The following is a 20,614-nucleotide window of genomic DNA, read 5'->3' on the forward strand; positions in this document are numbered from 1 at the left end:
TCAGTTTCTTCATGTGTAAAAGAGGGTCGATAAAAACGAGAACCTCACGAGGTTGCTGTAAGGATTAAAAGTGATAATACAGGTAGAGTGCTTAAAATAGGGCCTTGCAGACAGTAAGCAACTGTGCAGCTCTTACCTTACTGTGTATTATTATGCCAGCAAGAGTACTCTGTTTTGAAGAATCTGTACTTGAAAGATTATTTCTTTAGACACTGTGTACACTTTGAACAGTTTTAAAATAACTTCTTATTAGGTTGGAAATCGAGTTATTGGGGAACATTGTGAGGCTTTTAACACATATTAGCAGGTTTGTCTTCACAAAGTTATACTGATTTGTATTCTCATCAGCAATCTCTGAGAGCCCCTGGTAATGGAATTACTAAGCCAAATTAGAATGATTTTATCTTGATAAATTTTAAAATGAACCAGGTTTCCCTATTTAATCTAGGGGGAAAAAAAGAAGTTAAATAAGACAGGAGATATTTGGAAATATAAGAAAGAATTTTCCAGTAGGATCTGTTGAAAGCCAACAAAATAAACAGTAAAGGGTAGGTAAGGAATCTCCTCTGGGAAGTACTAATAAACAGCATTTCCCATCATTTGTTTTGTGTTCTCAGCGAGTTGTGGGTGCTCAGGTTCCTGGTCTGATCTCCAGCATTTGGGTAAACCATCTGACTGTGTTCCGTCGGTTGATTCTTTTAAACAGAAGCAAATGCCACACCTTGGTGTCTGCCTAACCCTGCTGCGGGGCCAGAGGCTGCTTATGACTCCCTTTTGCCTCCATCAAAGGGTGACTTCTTTAGGGTCATATCCCCCCTGCATACTCCCATCTCTTGCGAAGGAAGTTCTCAACTGGTATATGGCTCGTCTCGAAAACAGCCTCCGTTAGTGTTCCCATTCGAGTTCTTAAATTGAAATATTTCTTCCATTTGAGATACATTTTTCCTCTTCTGCCCTAATGTATCTGAAAACAGCATGATTCTTTAGAAAGGATTAAATTCTATGTTTAATTGGGAGAGCTTTTATCACTCCTCCTCCCTGTCCCAAAAAGGAAAGAAAAAGGGCTTTTGTTGAACCAGTAGAGATTCCAACAGTTGTTCAAGGATATAGTTGTAATATGTATGGAGGAAAACACCGGACACCAAACAAACCATTGTGCCCCTGAGGCCTGAGTGGGAACAGTTTTCTTCTCATGCAGGTTTTGGTGGTTGGCTTGGTAGCCAGTGACTTTACCTTAAGGACCTGCTGGTCACCACCCCCACCCCCACTCCCATCCCCTGCCTTTGTTTATTTATTTTTTGGGGCCGTGCGGCATGGCGTTTGGGATCTTCATTCCCAGACCAGGGATTGAACCTGTGCCCCCTGCATTGGAAGCGCAGAGTCCTAACCACTAGACCTTCAGGGAAGTCCCTTGTCCCCTCATTATATCTCTACATTTTGTCTTGGCCCTGCTTTAGGTATAGTCGCCAAAAGGGAAAGATAGGCAGTTGGAGTTTACTTATTTGATTATTATAATGCTAATATCAGAATTATACTCTCACATTGGGAGGATTTGTTGAAGTTAACATGGTGGGTAATTGGGAATTCCCGCTTTCACTGCCGAGGGCCCGGCTTCGATCCCTGATCAGGGGAATAGGATCCCACAAGCTGCAGGGTGCGGCCACAAACAAACAAAAAAGTAGGTAATTGCACAAATGCTTAGGCTTAACTTTTTCATTTCAATTTAAAACACCTCCTCTCTCTTCATTATGTAACTACACCATTATTTGACCGAAACAATTTATTTTCCTACACAGGTTAGAAAATTATCTGAGTTTAGCTTTCTAGTTTCAACACTGTTGAAATATAAGACTTCTTTTTCTTTTCCCAGGATGTTTTGACCCGTGTTAGAACAATAGCTTTTATCCTAGGTACTAAAATATGGTACCTGTCATATGTTATAGAATTAGCGTCTGCCAGTGTTTCCTGTGAGAATTTACCCCGGCAGACATCAGCCTCCAGAGCCAGTGAGGAAGCAAGAACAATAGCTCTCCACTGATACTCCTTTACTTTTCAATATATTTTGAGGTTCATTATTCAGTTTTGGGGGGTTTCTTTTTTTTGGTTGGTATAATTAGTGTGTGGTTAGTCAAACTTTGAGAAGATTAACCCTTAGGCAAGCCTTTGCTAGAGATCACTGCCCCTATGTTATCCTTAAGAATACTTGGAAGTGAAGCTTCAGTTCTCCTATGTTTGATAGCAGATAAGTGTTAACTAATAAGCCACAGAAAATAAATTGTGATTTCTAATATTATCACCAAGTAAATTTGGCCTCAACTCGGACATTTAAAAATAGTACTTACTTTCTTTAAATATATGCAGTTTATTGTATGTCAATTGTATGCCAATAAAAGTTCTTAAAGAAAAAAAGAAAAATAGTACTTACTTTTTACAAATGCATACGCCTTGGTTCCATTCCTGCAGATTCTGATTTAGTAAGTTTGGAAAGGGCGCCAGGTATCTATACCTAAAAAGAGAAAAAAAAAAACAAAGAAAGCAAACCAAAAACACAAACTCAGAGATGCGGTGAATATTGAGGCATGGAAGTGACGAAACTCTGCACGTGTTTGTATGCTTGTGCTTTACGTACAAATATATATATATATATACTTGATTATGTTACTTTAAAAAGAGTATTTGTTATTGCCTTTTTGACTTTATAGTATATTAGGAATATGTCCTATATGGCAGAATTGTATTCTAAAAGGCAGAAATATATTTATATGTATTTATTTATAAACCTAAATATACACATAATATATAAGCATAATATATATATAAATATATATGATTTACACACACTATATAAATAAAGTCCTCTACTATGGTAGCAGGTAAAGAGTTGCCATCTGAGTCCCTATTTCTTTTTCAGCTTGGACATTCATAAGTTAATTCAGATCTGCTTCACAGAATCACTTTATATGGGTTCTCCAGTTCTAATGGCCAATCAGGTATTTTTGCTTCACTAGCAAATATTATTTGGTGGCTACAGCTATCTCCACTGCTGTCTTTGAAAGGTATAGAGATAATAGCTTAGCCTTAATTGTTGGTACTGCTGTTGTTGTTTTATCAAACTAAAAATAACAATGTAAGTGGAATAAATGAAAATTTTTAGAATTGTATATGCTTTATGGTTGTCAGGATTTCCTCATCTTTCACCATGCTATTTTGGTAAACACATTCAGAAAACAGTTGTTGCTGTTATGGGTGTGGGACTTTGTCTCCAGGCAGTAAACCACTAGCTACAAATAGAACATTGAAAATCCAACTGTGATTATTATTGTTGCTTATTAATTATATTCTATGTTTGTATCAGTTGGCATATTACTTGATTAGGCTAATATTCAGTTAAAGCCACTTTTCTGCTATTTTTACCTGTACATCTTCAATTGTAAAGATTATCATAGACCAAAGAAGACATACAGGTGGCCAAAAAGCACATGAAAAAGATGCTCAATATCACTAATTATCAGAGAAATGCAAATCAAAACCACAATGAGGTATCACCTCACACCACTCAGAATGGCTACCATCAAAAAGTCTACAAGCAACAAATGCTAGAGAGGGTGTGGAGAAGGGAACCCTCTTACACTGTTGGAAGTCCACTTCCAGAAACATACAGTGGTCAAGCACACTTAGACAGTGAATCACAGACATACAAGTATGATCTGTTCAGTTCAGTTCAGAACTACTTGAAGCCGTGTGTGTCAGATATCATTCATTCAAAGTTACTTTTTCCTTGAGAATATCTAGCTTTTATGTGACTTGTAGGTTATAGTGTTATTATATAAACATTCAAGGAATGGAGTGATAAATTACTGCTATTAATAATAATAATAGCTACTAACATTGTCAAGGTGCATTTATTGTTGAATACTACATTTAGTAGCACTGAAGACTTAGAAATCAGATATTTTATTTTATATCAGATTTTAACATTTTCTATATTTTAAAATATAAATATATCTTATAATAAAAATATTAAAATTTGATATATTTAAAAATGTAAAAATCAGATTATATATAAAATATATAAACACTATAGGGTAGTTTAACTTTTTCAAAAAATGTCTTTACTTGGCAAAATAAAAAGTTTGCATGCGATTTCGTTGCCAGTTTTAAGTGTGTGCATTTTAAATTTATTGCTGTGACATCTTAAGGTCTGGGAACTACTGATGGAAAATGCATGGACAATTATATAGAAAATGGATAATTCAAATAATTGGTTCTTTGATGGATACTTTGGCCCTTTGTTTTCTCTTGTTGGATGGTCTGTTTGGTTTGATGTACACGTTGTATTGTATTTACATCCTTTGTAGGGTCCCTGGCCTTATAGTTTTAGTCTACAAGCTTTAGTTTCCTGTTCACAGCTGCCTGACCTTGAAGAGAAGAGTGCAAATCCTTCTGCATAGCAAGATACATGGTATCTCCCCGTCTCTCTCCATTCCTGGCTTCTCCCTGTCTCTCTCCATTCCTGGCTTCTCCTTCCCTGCTTCCTTGTATCTTTCTGGATTTGTTTCTAGGCAGATGGAATTAATAATTGCCAGCCCATTTCTGCTAAGCACTGCTCCTGACTCTGTAACAAAGTATTGGTTTGACATCTGGTTTGGTTCATTATGAAATCACCTGTAAGTATTTGTTGATATTCTAATAGTATACAGGTTACTGTATTAGGTCCTTCGTCAGATAGTAAAAGGAGGAAGTAAGCAAGCTGTAATCTACCGTGTATTAAGCCCACAAATAATCATGTATTCTTTTATTCCTTCACTTTTTAGAAAATTTTGGTAAAACACAAGTAACATAAAAGTTGCCGTCTTAACCATTTTGCCATTTTAACCATTTTTAAGTGTACAGTTCAGTGGTGTTAAGTACATTCACGTTGCTGTGCAGCCATCACCGACATCCATCCCCATTAAGTCTTTTCATCTTGTAAAACTGAAATTCTACACCCATTAAACAATAACTGCCTATTCTCCCCTCTCCCCAGCCCCTGGCAACTACCATTTTACTTTCTGTCTGTATGAATTTGACTACTCCAAGTACTTCATGGAAGTGGAATCATGACTATTTGTCTTTTTGTGACTTGCTTATTGCACTTACCATAAAGTCCTCAAAGTTCATTCCTTTTGTAGTGTGTTGCAGAATGTTCTTCCTTTTTAAAGGCTGAATAATATTCCATTGATTTTGCTTATCTGTTCATCCATCGATGGACACTTGGATTGATTCCACATTTTATTGATTGCAAATAACACTCCTGTCGCCATGGATATGAGTGTACAAATATTTCTTCGAGACCCTGCTTTCAATTCTTTTGGAAAAGAATATCTAGAAGTGGAACAGCTGGATCATATGGTAATTCTACTTTTAGCTTTCTGAGGAAACACCATACTGTTTTCCACAGTGGCTGTACCATTTTACATTCTCACCAGCAGTACACAAGGATTCTGGTTTATTCACATACTCTCTAACACTTGTTCTTTTGTTTTTTTGATAATAGCCTTCCTAATTGGTGTGAGGGGGTATCTCATTGGAGTTTTGACTTTCCTTTCCCTAATGATTAGTGATGTTGAGTATCTTTTCATGTGTTTAGTGGCCATTCATATATCTTCTTTGGAGAAAAGTCTTTTCAGGTCCTTTGCCCATTTTTGAATTGTTTGCTTTTTTGATATTGTTGTTGTTGAGTTTTTGGAGTTCTGGGTATTATCCTTTATGAGATATGTAGTTGGCAAATATTATCTCCAATTCTGTGGGTTGCCTTTTTACTCTGTTGATAACGTCTTTAGATAATGTCTTTCCTGAAGTCCTTTTTCTGTTTTCTTACATTGTCTGTGCCTTTGCTGTCATATCCAGGAAATCATTGCCAAGGCCAGTGTTGTGAAGCTTTTGTCCTTTGTTTTTTTTCTAAGAGGTTTATTGTTTTAGGTCTTAAATGTAGATCCTTGATCCATCTTGAGTTAGTTTTTGTATATGGTGTTAGGTAAGGGCCTGACTTCATTCTTCTGCATATGGATATCTAGTTTTCCCAGCATCATTTGTTGAAAAGACTGTCGTCATCTCATTGAATGGTCTTCACACTCTTGTCAAAAATCATTTGACCATATATGTGAGGGTTTATTTTGGGGCTTTCTATTTTATTCCACTAGTTTATATGTCTGTGTTTATGTCAGTACTACACTGTTTTAATGTAGCTTTATAGAAAGTTTTTGAAATCAGGAACTGTGAGTCCTCCAGGTTTCTGGGGGTTTTGTTTGTTTTTTGCTTTCCAAGATTGTTTTGGCTGTTTGGGGTACCTTGAGATTTCATATGAATTTTGGGATAGGTTTTTCTGTTGCTGCAAAAAATGTCATTGGAATTTTGAAAGAGATTGCACTGAATCTTTAGATCACTATGGATAATACTGACATTTTAATATTGTCTTCTAACCTGTGAATGTGGGGTATATTCCCGTTTATTTATGTCTTCAGTTTCTTTCAGCAATGTTTTGTAGTTTTCATTGCATAAGTCCTTACAATGCTTTGATTAAGTTAATTCATAGGTATTTTATTTTGATGCTATTATAAATGGCATCATCTGCAAACAGATAATTTACTTCCTTTTTTTCTAATTTGGATGCCCCTATTTTCTTTTACTTGCCTAATTGATCAGGTTAGAACTTCCAGTATTATGTTGAAGTGGTATAAGTAGGCATCCTTGCCTTGTTCCCCATCTTAGAGGAAAAGCTTTCACTTGTTTATCACTGCATGTGATATTCTTTGTGGGTTTCATATATGGCTTTTATTATGTTGAGGGAGTTTCTGTTTCTAGTTTGTTGATTGTTTTTATAATGAAAAGATGTTGAATCTTGTCAAATACTTTTTCTACATCAATTCAGATGATCTTTTTTTTTTTCTCCTTCATTCTGTTGATATGGCATGTTACATTGATCAATTTACATTTGAGTAAATTGGCTGAACCATCCTTGCATTCTAGGAATAAATCCCAGTTCATCATGGTGTATAATTCTTTTAATGTGCTGCTGAATTCTGTTTGCTAGCATCTTATTTGTTAAGGATTTTTGCATTGATGTTCATAAAGAATATTGGTCTATGGTTTCCTTTTCTTCCAGTGTCTTTGTATGACGAGTATCAAGGAAATTTTGCCCTCAGAAAATGAGTTAGCAAGTGTTCCCTTCTCTTCAATTTTTGGAAGAGTTTGAGAGGAATTGGTATTAGTTCTTCTCTAAATGTTTGACAGAATTCACCACTGAAGTAATCATGTTCAGAGCTTTTATTTGTTGGGAGATTTTTGATTACTAACTCAAGCTCTGTACTTGTTACAAATATATTTGGATTTTCTGTTTCTTCATGATTTAGCCTGTGTAGTTTTTTTGTTTTTAGGAATTTGTTCATATCAACTAGGTAGTAAAATTTGTTGGTATACAGTTGTTCATATCACTCCCTAATACTCCTTTTTATTTCTTTAGAATTAGAAGTAATGTCCCACTTTCATTTCTGTTTATACTAATTAGAGTCTTCCCTTCTTTTTTCTTAGTCCATCTAGCTAAAGGTTTGTCAATTTTATTAACCTTTTCAAAGAAGCAACTGTTGGTTTTGTTGATTTTCTCTTTTGTTTTTCTATTCTCTATTTTGTTTATCTTTTCTCAAATCTTTATTTACTTCCTTCTGCTAGCTTTGATTTTAGTTTATTCTCTTTCTAATTACTTACATTGTAGAGTTGGGTATTGATATGAAATCTTTTTTAAGTGTTTATAGCAAGCTATGAAATTTCCCTATAGTACTCCTTTATCTGCATCCCATAAGGTTTGTTGTGTGGTGTTTGTTTTTGTCCATTTCTAAGTGTTTTCTAATTTATGATTTCTTTTTTTGATTCATAGGTTATTTAAAATTGTGCTGTTTAATTCCCACAATTTTGTGAATTTTCCCTCTTCTATTACTTATTTGTGAGTTCATTCTCTTGTGGTCAGAGAATAAAGTTCGTATAATATCTATCTTTTAAAATATTTGGAGTCTTAATTTGTGGTCTAACATATGGTCTGTCCTCGAGAATATCCCATCTTTATTCCATAGTTGTTGGGCAATTAACCATTCAGATCTTCCCTTGGAAGTTGCTAGCCTTCAGCTGACTCCAGAGTTCCCAAGTAGTTTACACCACACAGATTTCTGCCAGTGCAGTTGTTGTCTAGGTCGAGAGACAGATTCCTGGAGCTTCGCACTTAGTCATCTTCCCGTAATCCTTCCCAGCAATCACGTATTCTTACCTAGAGTAAGTTATTGTATCTTAAGAAAAAGTAGAGTACAATCAATGATAAAAGAATTCCAGGTGAGATTGATTGCATCTTTCACTTGTCCTTCTATGCAACTTTGGGCAAGTTTTTAAATCCTTTTCAGCCTCAGTTTCCTGTGTGAAAATTAGGGATAATGATACTTATATCAAGATTGTTGTGAGGATAAAGAAACAATATAAAATGTAGGGCCGAGTGTCTGACTAGCATTCAGCAACCATCTTTTACTCTTATTAGCACCCCCCCAACCCCAAATGATTTTAAAGCTTGTAATGATTTTTATAGAGATTGATGGGTGATGATGATAATGATACCTCTTTCAGGTAAAGGGAATGAGAAATAAGGGTGTAGAGTCTAAATGTGTTGACACAACTTTTTGAAGCAAAGGATGTAGCACAGCAGCTAATGGGGTATGATAAGGAAACAATGTAGCTGCAATTGTTTTCGAATTTAGTACAAATAGGAGAAAAGTTAGCAGCTGGGTTCCCAGACCTATTCCCCCTCCCCCCCCCCGCCCCTGCCTCGCACCCCACCACCCCCCAGGTGGAAAGGAACTCCACAACAGGCACAATTACAGTTAAAGACAGAGGCAGTAATTATTAGAATGAATTTTTGGAATAGGAGATTGAGATTGGAGATGGAGGCAATAACTCAGGTGCAGAGATTTGTTTTGTTGGAGGAGTCCTGGCCACAGGAAGAATTTAGAATATATTCTGCTAGTTTTTCAGGTGTGTTAGTTTTCCTTGTTCAGGATGTTGATCTTGGCAAACAGGAATTATCATTTGAAGATCCAATCAGATTTTGCTGATAAGAGTGTCTCTTGTATTTGTTTAAAAGATCAAAAAGTTTGTGATTTTCCTGGAAATAGTTTTAAATACTTTAAAAACCATGATGAGGACTCACAATAGGCAATATTTAACAGTCAAGTCTGGCACAGCCTACAGTGTGTGAACCTTTTGTTTCTTTAGTTTTTGTTTTTTCTGTGCTTAATGGGGCTTCCATATGGAAGGCCACAATATGAGTTTTCCAAGGTTTTGCTCTATGAAGGGCTTATTTTGTAAAATATGAAGCTTTGAGAAAGATTATTCTCTGTCAACTGATTAAAAATAAATAAGGATTAAATTATGTGAGTGGCACAGAATATTAGTTTGAAGTGTTAATGTTATTGTTAAAACAATAATTTTTGCATATTTAAAATTATCTTTGACCCTAAGCAGAGAGAAGCAGAATCTTGAGTCACATAAGCTGTTTTTTCCCCCTTATAAAAGGAGATATCCGTATGGGTGAATTTTTTTTAAAGTTTAATTCTGATTTTTAAATTATTCCAAAATTTGTGATATCTAAAGATGCTCTTTAGAAGAAAAAGCCTAATGTGTTAAAACTTTTAATTTTCCTTTGCTTTATGTGGTTTATGTATCAAATTGGCATGTTGTTATGTGTTTGAACCCTTTGAAATATTTTAATTTTTAATTTTAATTATGAAAATTCATTATTTCATTTGTTTCTGTAATTTAAAGAAGTTTCTGTAATATAAAAATATTTTACCACAGATGCTTTTTAAGACTTGCGTTATACTGCTAAATTAAATGCCCAGTCCGTCTCTGCTTTTGAGGTTATTAATTATTTCTTGGCCTGTGGCCATGTAACAACCTGTACAAAGATGAGTAGGTGGGGTGTGCTAGCTTTATCCTTCTATCACAACAGGCTATGCCTGTTCGGGATTTTGCCTCTTCCTTGCAGTTCAACAGCCATCTCTTTTTGGTTTTCGCTTTCAACAGTAAACCCTCAAAGATCTTTTGTCTTCTGACGGTTAAGAAACTGGCTCGGTGTTCTTACTTTTAGACAATTATTTAATTGTTTACAGATAACTGAAACTACTAAAGGTTTCTATGATGAGTCCCTTTATTTTGTTGGAGGCTTGTCATGTTGAAATGGTCGGCCATCATAATTCCTGGTGATTGAGAAGATTGTTTTTAAACCAAATAGGATCAAAAAGGCTCATTCTATTTTGATTTTGTATTGGATATTTTTGTGTATTATAACAAATTTCTCTCCTTTTTAACTGTAAGACATAGCAGATTTAATACTTGATTAGTGCTGTTATAACATGCTGAAAGAAATCCACTCTAAAATTTTCACTTTATTGAAATAATATAAAGTATTATTTTAGTAACTGCAGATAGGGATGAACCCATCTTATACAATAAAGAGTTAGAACTTCAAAAATGTATCATATCAACAACTCTAACTCCAAGGGAGCATTTTAGTGAAGAATATTTTGAATTCTTAATGTAATATTTATACTCATTAGCTTATTTTGATTATTATAAATGTTTCCGAATATCACCTTGTTTTATTTAAACGTTTAGTACATGTTCATGAGTGATTTTCCATGGGGCATACATTTCCACCTTTATTAAGTGAGCCAGTAGGAAAACATGATTTGGTTTCCATAGTTGATTTAAGTCAATCTATCACCAACACATCTGTTTGGTAAAGTTAGGTACCCCTGGAACATGATAGTGCATAATTATTTTCTTACAGAATTGTTTAGAACAGTCGCATTAAGCACCATTGGCCAATACTTACTGATCACTTACTAGGTGCCAGCAGTATTCTAAATGTTTTATGTGTGTTAATTCATTTGTGTTATAAATATTTAAAAGTATGTTTCCCTTGTGTTTTTCTTCTCCTTCTCTAGGCTGGTGTCCCTTAAGAAAGTTACTGTTTTTTGGTTTTTTTCCTTCAGATCTTTATTGGAATATAATTGCTTTACAATGTTGTGTTAGTTTCTGCTGTACAATAAAGTGAATCAGCTGTATTTATACATATATCCCATATCCCCTCCCTCTTAAGCCTTCTTTCCATCCTCCCTATCCCACCCTTCTAGGTCATCACCAAGCTGATCTCCCTGTGTTATGCAGTTGCTTCCCACTAGCTATCTATTTTACATTTGGTGGTGTATATATATCCTGCTTTCTAGCACTTCGTTCCAGCTTCCACATCCCCGCCACCCCCCCACCCCCCATGTCCTTAGCCAGGACATGGAAGAAAGTTACTTTTAAGAAATAGTCCAAGTCAGAGACAGTATTAGCTTTTATCGAGATTGTCCACTTAATTTATGGAGCTCTCCATTGGGAATAGGTAGTATCAGGGGGTAGAGAGCAGACTCCCCAGAACGGTGCTGATTCAACTTGAGTGAATGGCAGTCATGAGGGGGATCCCAGGTGAATGAATATGGGCTCTCTTGCATCAAGCTCATTATGAAGCCACTGAGGAGAAGGGCAGAGAGAGGAATCGGCTTGGAGGACCTGAGCAGTAGAATTTAAAAACCACAGCAAGACAAACAAGGTGACACATTCTGCCACAGAGCAGCAGTGGGATGAAAAACAGAACTTGTAAACAACAAGGGTGAAATAACTAGTTTGGGCCAGTGGATGGACAAGAAGCCTAACCCTAGATTTCCAAAGAATAAAGGAGAGAAACGGATTTTAAACAAATAGTTCCATATGCAAGATGATGAATACCAGCCATATCTTTGAACGTGTATGCTGTATTACTTTATGTTTCCTGTCAGATCATTGCCTGTCTTATTATTTCTTATCTGCATTTGTCTATAGCTAGGATAGTTGATATACATTTATTCTGGGGAGGCAGCTTGGTTTGGAAAAACGAGGGAATTTGAAATTTGGCAGGCTTATATTTGAATTTCAGCTGTTACGTGTCTTGAACAAGCTTCCTATCCGATTCCTCCTCCCTCCCCCCTGCCAGGTTTTACTGAGATACAATTGACTGAAATATAATTGTATAAGTTTAAGATGCACAACATACTTATTTGATATATGTTTATATTGTGAAATGTTTACCACAGTAAGTTTAGTTAACATCCCTTGTTTTACATAATTACATTTTTTTCTTGTAATGAGAACTTTTAAGTTCTGTTTTCTTAACACTGTTCAGATATACAATACAGTATTGATAACTCTAGTCACCATGTACATTATACCCCCAGAATTTATTTATTTTATAACAAGAAGTTTGTACCTTTAGATCATGTTCACCCTTTCCCCCCACCTCCCACAGATCCCACCCTCTGGAGACCAACAATCTTTTCTATGAAGTTGTTTGTTTGTTTGTTTCAGATTCCACATATAAGTGAGATCAAACAGTATTTTTCTCTCTCACTTATTTCACTTAGAATAATGCCCTCACGATCCATCCATGTTGTCGCAAATGGCATGTTTTCCTTCTTTTTGATGGCTGAATAGCATCCCATTGTATACATGTGTCACATTTTCTTCATCCATTCTCTTGTTGAAGAACAGTTAGGATGTTTCCATGTTTGGCTATTGTAGTTAACGCTGAAATGAAAATGAGATTTCAGATGCCTCTTTGGGATAGTGATTTCATCTCATTTGTAGATATTCCCAGAAATGGAATTGCTGGATCATGTAATGGTTCCATTTGTAATTCTTTGAGGAATCTCCATGCTATTTTTCATGGTGGCAGTACCAATTTACATTCCCACCAATAGTACACAATGGTGCCTTTTTGTTTACATCCTTGCCAGCTCTTGTTAACTCTTATCTTTGTGATAATAGCCTTTTTATCAAATGTGAGGTGATACTGTGGTTTTGATTTGCATTTCCTTCATGATTAGTGATGTTGAGTACTTTTTCTTGTACCTGTTGGCCATTTGAATATTTTCTTTGGCCATCTTTAAATTGGATTATTCTTATTTACTGTTAAGCTGTATGAGTTTTTTAAAATACATTTTGGATACCACCCCCTTATCAGATATTATGAATCCCTTATTATGGAATAACAATCATATATTATGAGTCACTTATTATGAATCAGATATATGGTTTGCAAATATTTTCTCTTATTCCATTGGCTGCCTTTTCATTTCATTGATTGTTTCCTTTGCTGTGCAGAAATTTTTTCGTTTGATGCAGTCCAACTTGTTTGTTTTTTGCTTCTGTTACTTGTGTTTTAGGTGTCATATCCAAAAAAAATCATTGCCAAGAACAATGTCAAGGAGCTTTTCCCCTGAGTTTTCTTCTAGGAGTTTTATGGTTTCTGGTCTTACATTTAAGTCTTTAATCCATTTTGAATTAATTCTTGTCAGTGGTATAAATTAGCAGTAGTTTCATTCTTTTGCATATGAATATCCAATTTTCCCAGCGCCATTTGTTGAATAGACTGTCTCTTCTCCATTAAGTATTCTTGGCTCCTTTGTCAAATGTTAGTTGACTGTATATGCATGAGTTTATTCCTCAGCTTTCAATTGGTTTACATTGTTCTATTTGCCTGTTTTTATACCAGGACCTACTGTTTTGATTATTATAGCTCTGTAATATAGTTTGAAAGCAGGAATTGTGATGCCTCCGTTTTTGGGCTTTTTTTCTTTTTTAAATCAATTTTTGATGCTGTTGTAAATGGGATCATGATTTAGTCTTGGTGGGTTGTACATTTCTAGTTTATTTATTCACTCTAGGTTGTTTAGTTAGTTGGTGTGTAGTTCATAGTATATAGTATCTTATGCTTCTTTATATTTCTGTGGAATCAGATATATTATCTCACTTTTTGTTAGCAGAGTCTTCATCTGTAAGATGGAGACAGTGACATCCAACTCTAGAAGAGTTAAAAGAGATAATGTATGTAAAACATCTGGCAAAATGCCTGGTGTTCAGTCAGGGCTAAATGAAACTGACTCACTCTCCCAAGTAGAAGCCAAAAAACAAAAAACAAACCAGTTAAACCAGTTTTGTTTTCCCCCTTGTTCTGGAACAGATGGAAATTGAAAAGAGAAGACATATAGCAATTGGGAGACTAGAACCTCTGTTCATAAGAGAGAGGCCACAATTTGCGTGTGTGTGTGTGTGTGTGTGTGTGTGTGTGTGTGTGTGTAAATGGCTTAGGAAGAAAGACATGTTAGCTGTTTAAGAATATGTGGTCAGTTAAAAATCAAAATGTGTGTGTTGTTTTACTTAAGGGTTCCATGCAAAAATAATTAGAAATTAAATGTTACATTGTTGTCTCCAGAGTACAATGATTTTATATGTATTTTAAAGTCATATATTAACAAAGTAAACATTGGCCAGTTGTAATTATTAAAAGTTCAGTTTTTCTCAGTTTGAAATTTTAAAGCATTTATGTAATGATGGTCTTCTAAAACCTTGCCATTTATTACAGCAATTGAATCATTAAGGAAATGTTATTCTTTGTTTTGTTCAGTGTTGTTGAGCCTTATCTTTTTGGCATAGGAATATTTTATTATGTGTATTTTTTTAAATTTTACAATAAAATTTATTTAAACTATATTTTTAAATTATGAGAACATAAAATTTTAGAACATTTTAGTTTTTTTTTTTTTTTTTTTTTTTGTTTAGAATATTAAGTTATTGTATTTCAGGTTAAACAACAACACAAACTTACCCAAAGCCTAATTTGGATGGATTTTATATAAAATATATAGTAGAATTATAGCATCGTCTATTTGTAGTCAAGGTAAATAGATTCATGAAAGGAACTAGGACTCTGCTGTAGATCTGGATGTTGGTTTCACTTTCAAACACAAAAATAGTTTCTTTTTTTAAAAGTGCAGTAACACATCCCCCATTCATAATTGTAACTAATTTAGCAAAAGCAAAGAAATTACCTCAGGAACATACCCAGGTTTTAAGACAGATTTCTAGGTAATGGGCCTGAAAGGCATTTTGATCTGAATTTGATTTATTCTCCAACAATTTCAAATATAATTTCTTATCTGTGTGTAGATATATACAGGCACAAACACACATTCACACACAGTCATACATAAACACTTCACTTTCTATCAGATTAGGGTAATTTTTTTATTGCAGGTCTCTTATAGTATTAGCTAAAAGAAAACCTATCCCCAACCTAACAGATTACACACATACACACAGCCATTTCCACACTTGCTCACAGTGAAAAGCTCTCTGACAAGATACCAAAAGGTCGAGAGAGACAATGTTTTAATGGCTGGGCCTTGAGGACAACTCTGGTTGCATTTAAATCTCAGTGCCAAATGCACTAAGAGTTCCCTGCCGCTATAATTTTTGGATCAGTCTCTTCAGCAATCAAACCATGGAGAAAAAGCAGGATGATTTTTCCTGATCTCTCCTATAAACCAAAGTGGTAAGACAAGATTTCTTTTTGTTCTGGGCTATCATTCCCATGATCATGTGTGCTTCCTTTCCCCTTAGGAACCACCCAAGGAAGAGTTAAGGGAAAAGATCAAAGAACCACTGCCTTGCCACTGGTCCACACTCTGGGGTTCTGCAGAATGGAAACCCAGAACAGGTTCACTGGCCGATGCTCCTTAATAACATAACAGGAAAGAAACTACTGGGGATGTTCAAAAGAGGAAGTGTATTTCCTTTCAGAATGTGAACTCAGAAGCCCATACATCAAAGCTTAGAGCTACCTTGGAAGACAGTTGTAAAAAGGTCCAAATAATCTACTAACTCCTGAACTGGACTACCTGAGTCACTTCTGCTTCTGAGCACTTCATTTTCCTATTGAAAGCCCTTACCTGTTATTTGACCATCTTTTCACAGTTTATACAAACTGATCCCAGATAATAACTTTCAAAGGGTCTCTTTTACAATTCCATAGAAAGACTTCTGATTCTTGATGCTTAAAGCAGCTAATGAAGAGAGAGGTGCCTTTGACTCTCCAGCACCAAGAGGGTGCCTGCATCAGTAGTATTTTGAACACTCTCTTCACAGCTACCCCAAGCATTCGCCTGAGCTTCAAGGTTTCTCCATTCTGTTGCTGGGACTAAGGACTTTAAAAGAATAACAGAAGTGCCTCTTCCAGGGACCGCTACCAAAAACAAAACATGAAGTGATCAGGTGAGAGAAGGGAGACAGAAAGGGTTGAGTCAGGGAAAGAGTGCAAGAAGCTGATCCCAAATTAAAAGACAAAATTAAGAAAGAAAAACATTATGTATGTATATATAAACTAAAAGCAGAGCATATAAATGCTTAATCTGGTGGGAAGCCAAGACAACATCTATAGAAAATCTTGATGTGTCACAACAAGGCTCAGCCATAAGGAAATAAGGCAATATAAAAAAAATGACCAAGTTATTTTGGTCACAGAATGGTCTCCTTCCTCCTCCCAGCCAACCCCTGCAAATGCATCTCTATATATCTTTTATATATATATATATATATAATATAGAATCTGTTTTTTGTTAAAAAGTATTTCAATGATCATATATATTTATCAAGGCATGATGGCTTTAGGAAAGGGGGGGATCCATCATGGGGGAGCTGAGAAGGGAAATGCAGGAAGGGGAAGCTGGGGTAAGAAGTGTTAAGAAACTGGGGTCAAACAAATGCGCATCAAAGGGTGGCACCGCCAGAATTTTCACTAATGTTTCCCACTTCAAGGAGGTACTGATGATACAGGTGTGTGCCAGGACCCCATCTCTTCTCTTGTATCCCTCCCCCAATTCTTCCCACCACCATGCATTTTTAATGCCTCATGGCTCTCTCTCCCACATGTCTCTTGGACCCATGCTACCTTGCATCCCAGGGTTGATGGGTATGGCCCATATGTCTCTGGCCCCGGGTGCCTCATCTCAGAAGCCATTGCCACTGATATTAATGGACTGCAGATCTGCCACCTGCATGACGTTGATGCCACTGTTGGCAAGACGGGCAATACCCTCTGGACAGATAGCCTCCATGGCTACCATGTTGGTGGTAATAAGGGCCGAAGGGGTGGCACTGCCGCTGCCTTCTGAACCTGCCCCACTGTCCAGGGGCAAAGTGCCCACACTTAGGGCTACACCTGGGCCTCCCTTCTTATTCTGGTGGGTCTTGATATGCTTTGACAGGTGGTCACTCCTCATGAAGCGCTTGGGACACTCAGGGCAGGCAAATTTCTTCTCGCCCGTGTGTGTGCGTTTGTGCCTCTGAAGCTCATCCGAACGTGTGAAACGTTTCCCACAGTATGACTAGGTACACATGAATGGCCTCTCGCCTGTATGCCAGCGCAAGTGTGCCCGTAGGTGTGAGGTCTTGCCATATACTTTGCCACAGCCTTGCATGTGGCAAATGTGCTGTTTCTTCTTGCCAGGATCCCCAGAGCCCCTTCCTTCACTATCTTTACAGTAGGGGCAGGTGCATGCTTCCCGCCGGGTCCTCCGACCAGCTTGGGGTTGGGGATCTGGGCTGTTCTCTCCTTCGTCTCCGCCTGTTGGGTCATCATGTATTCCATCACCATCAGCCCCATGGAGGCCAAGCTGAGCTCCATGATCACCTGTGGCATTTGTTATAGCCAAGGGCAGGCCTGGAAGCTGGTGCACCTGGATTCCTGAAGCACCCAATGCACTGAGGTTAATGGTCTGGAGGCCAGGCATGGAGGAGAGCTGAGCAGCATTCACAGTGACTGTGCCGGCAGGGATGGAGGCAGCTGAGGCAATAGGTGTAAGGGTGGTACTGCTGCTGCTGGTCTGCCCCAAGGAAACACCCTGCATTGGGGCCAAGGTGATTGTCTGGGCCTGTGGGTTCTGAACTTGGAGGTTCTGCAACTGAAGAGTCTGCCAACTGACCTGTCCATTGGGCCCCACTGTTGGTGTCCGGATGATGATGGGGCCAGAGTTTGGAACAGCCTGAAGCTGAAGGTTCTGGAGGGTTTCCTGGGAGATAGCTTGAGTTGTAAAGGTCTGCCCTGACAATGGGGCCGCTTGGAGGGCCTGGAGGGCCTGTCCGCCTTGAACTAGTTGAGGCTGGATGAGAATTTGTTGTTGTTGCGGCGTCTGCTGGTTTTGCTCTCCCTCTTTTTGCTGACTTGCTGGCAGTGAGCCTCCAGATGTCTGGCTCTGCTGGATGTTCAGAGTGTCAGACCCCTGCAGCCCACTGACCCTCTGCGGTGTCTGGCCTTGAGAGTTGGTCCCTGCTGATCTGCTGCTGGTAAAGTTCATAATTCCCATGTTGCTGGTGGTAGTAGTTGTTGAGTAGCTATTGGCATTGGTGAAAAAGGAGCTGGAACTGGCTTGTGATGATACCAAACTGGCAGAACTGATGGCAGTCCCTGAGGTGACAGGCTGTGAGCCACTCTCCTGGGACCCAGAACTGCTGATCGTGACTGCCTGAGAGCTAGGAGTCAAGGTAGCTGCAGAAACGCTGTTGACAGGTAGCAAGGTAATATTCCCATTCAGGGCCACTGGTACATTGGTCACATATTGAGTCTGTCCTGAGAGTACATTATTAGCCAGGCCTTGGAGGGGGACAGCCTGCTGGAGTAGGTTTGGCATAGCAGCAATGATGTTGCCTCCACTTCCTCGATTTGTGATGATCTGTTGGTTTGCACCTGGTATGATCTGTATCTGGCCCGAACCATCCTGCTGCACTTGGGCCCCAGTGGCAGCAAATTGCAGCTGTTGCCCATCAACCGTCTGGAACTGTGGGATTACTTGATACTGAATATTAGGCATCACTCCAGGCAGTCCTGTCAGGACTTGCTGGTTCTGCAGGTTGGAGGTGGCAGCCACAACATACTGCCCACCAGAGACCGTGCGATTCTTGGAAGACTCACTGCCATTGTTGCCATTGGTACTGCTGCCACTCTGTTCCTTCGAGGTAGGGGTAGCCCCAGAGGAGGAAGAGATGATCTGCCAACCATTGGCACCCTGGGAAAGTTGTGTGGCTGTGAGATCAAGCTCACCTGTGCCCCCTGACTGGCTTGGGCCCTGGGAGTTGTTGCTGTTTTCATTGGGTGACTCAATTCTGCTGCAAGTTGCTGCCGGGAGAGCCAAAGGGGATGGCTGGGATTCCTGCCCTCCTCCTCCTCCGCTGCTGCTACTGCCTGTGCTGCTGCTTCGAGCCTGAGAAAAGGCACCACCACCATTACCATTGCCCCCATTATTGCCACCAACTCCTTTTTCAATCTTCACCACGGCTGTCATTTCGTCCATGGAGTGATCTTGGTCTAAAAATAATTTTAAAATAACTTAAAGTTGGAGAAAGGAAAAGGGTGAAGTGAGGAAGGGTAAAGGAGGCTGTGATGAAACTGAAATGACTAACAGGAAGGCCAAAGGCGCCAGTATTTAAAAAAAAAAAAAAAAAAAAGGAATGGGGGAGAAAGAACAGTTGTAGGACCAGTAGGATGTGAACAAAGCTAGGTGATGCCAAAACTGGGCCTCAACTCTCCCTTGCACAAAATTAAACTCAGAAAACACTGAAAAGGTGCTTTTGGTATAGGAAATGTGAGGGTCGGTGGGCATGTTGGAAAAGTGTAGAAGTATCCTGGGGAAAATAAAGATAGGTAAGGCACAAAACAACATGTGGGTGGATGGAAAGCTTGCTAAAATTAGGATCAAAGGAGATGGAGAAAGAGAAAAATTCAAGTGTAAAAAGTAACAAGAGGAAAGAAGAAAGGGCAAAAGAACAGATAAAAAGTTTGAGTGGGGAAACATTTGTGAATACTAGTAAGGGGCTAAAGAGGTCCAGGGGTTAGAAATCAGGCGTTTCGGGGCGGCTAAAGGGCGGGCCGTAGAGGGAAAGGGCGGTTTCGGGGTGAGGGGCGTGGAAAAAACATTTTAGTTTTTAATTAATTGATTTTAATTTATCAGCTGCATTGGGTCTTTGTTACTTCGTGTGGGCATTCTCTAGTTGTTGCAAGTATGGGCTACTCTTCATTGCAGTGCATGAGCTTCTCTTGTTGTGGAGTATGGGCTCTAGGCACACAGGCTTCAGTAGCTGTGGCTTGAGGGCTCTAGAGCAACGGGCTCAGTAGTTGTGGTGCACGGGCTTAGTTGCTCTGCGGCATGTAGGATCTTCCTGGACCAGGGATTGAACGTGTCTTACCCTGCATTGGCAGGCGGATTCTTAACCACTGCGCCACCAGGGAAGTCCCCATTTTAGTTTATAAAAGGTAATTCTTTATCATGTGTAAAGTATTTTGGGAAATAATTCTATTTTTTAGTTTTTTTAAATTAATGTTATTCTTCTTCTTTGACTAATATAATCCCAAAGAGCATTCACTGGACATGTTTTAATATTTTTTTCTGATTTCAAAGAATTAAAAATATTATCTGAAGATTTCTTAGGGTGTATTTTCTTATGAGAATTCTACATTGCCTATTTATTCTTAAATCATTAGTTAAAAGTTAAATGAAAAGCTTTTTTCACTTATGAATAATACAGTATATATAATTGATAGTAAAATTTTAGTTTTATGATAGCCAAATAAATGTCATTGGTTTTTAAAAATGTGAATCTTTAATTTCTTTTGAGTTTGATTCACCAT

At 37.9% G+C, this 20,614-nt stretch overlaps 2 protein-coding genes across 15 annotated transcripts in view; one reads left to right on the forward strand and one right to left on the reverse strand.

Annotated features, from left to right (window-relative positions):
* The window catches only part of CDKAL1 (CDK5 regulatory subunit associated protein 1 like 1), a 623,539-nt gene that overhangs the window by 257,772 nt on the left and 345,153 nt on the right, over positions 1–20,614 (forward strand). The gene's annotated exons all lie outside the window — the stretch shown is intronic.
* Positions 16,058–19,935, reverse strand: LOC130831977 (transcription factor Sp1-like). Its single transcript, XM_057700486.1, is given in 1 exon segment — positions 16,058–19,935. A coding segment is annotated over 1 exon segment (2,340 nt). The 5' UTR covers positions 19,281–19,935; the 3' UTR covers positions 16,058–16,940.

The sequence above is a fragment of the Hippopotamus amphibius genome, chromosome 11, assembly GCF_030028045.1.
Source record: "Hippopotamus amphibius kiboko isolate mHipAmp2 chromosome 11, mHipAmp2.hap2, whole genome shotgun sequence".
In the NCBI taxonomy this organism is placed as follows: domain Eukaryota; kingdom Metazoa; phylum Chordata; class Mammalia; order Artiodactyla; family Hippopotamidae; genus Hippopotamus; species Hippopotamus amphibius.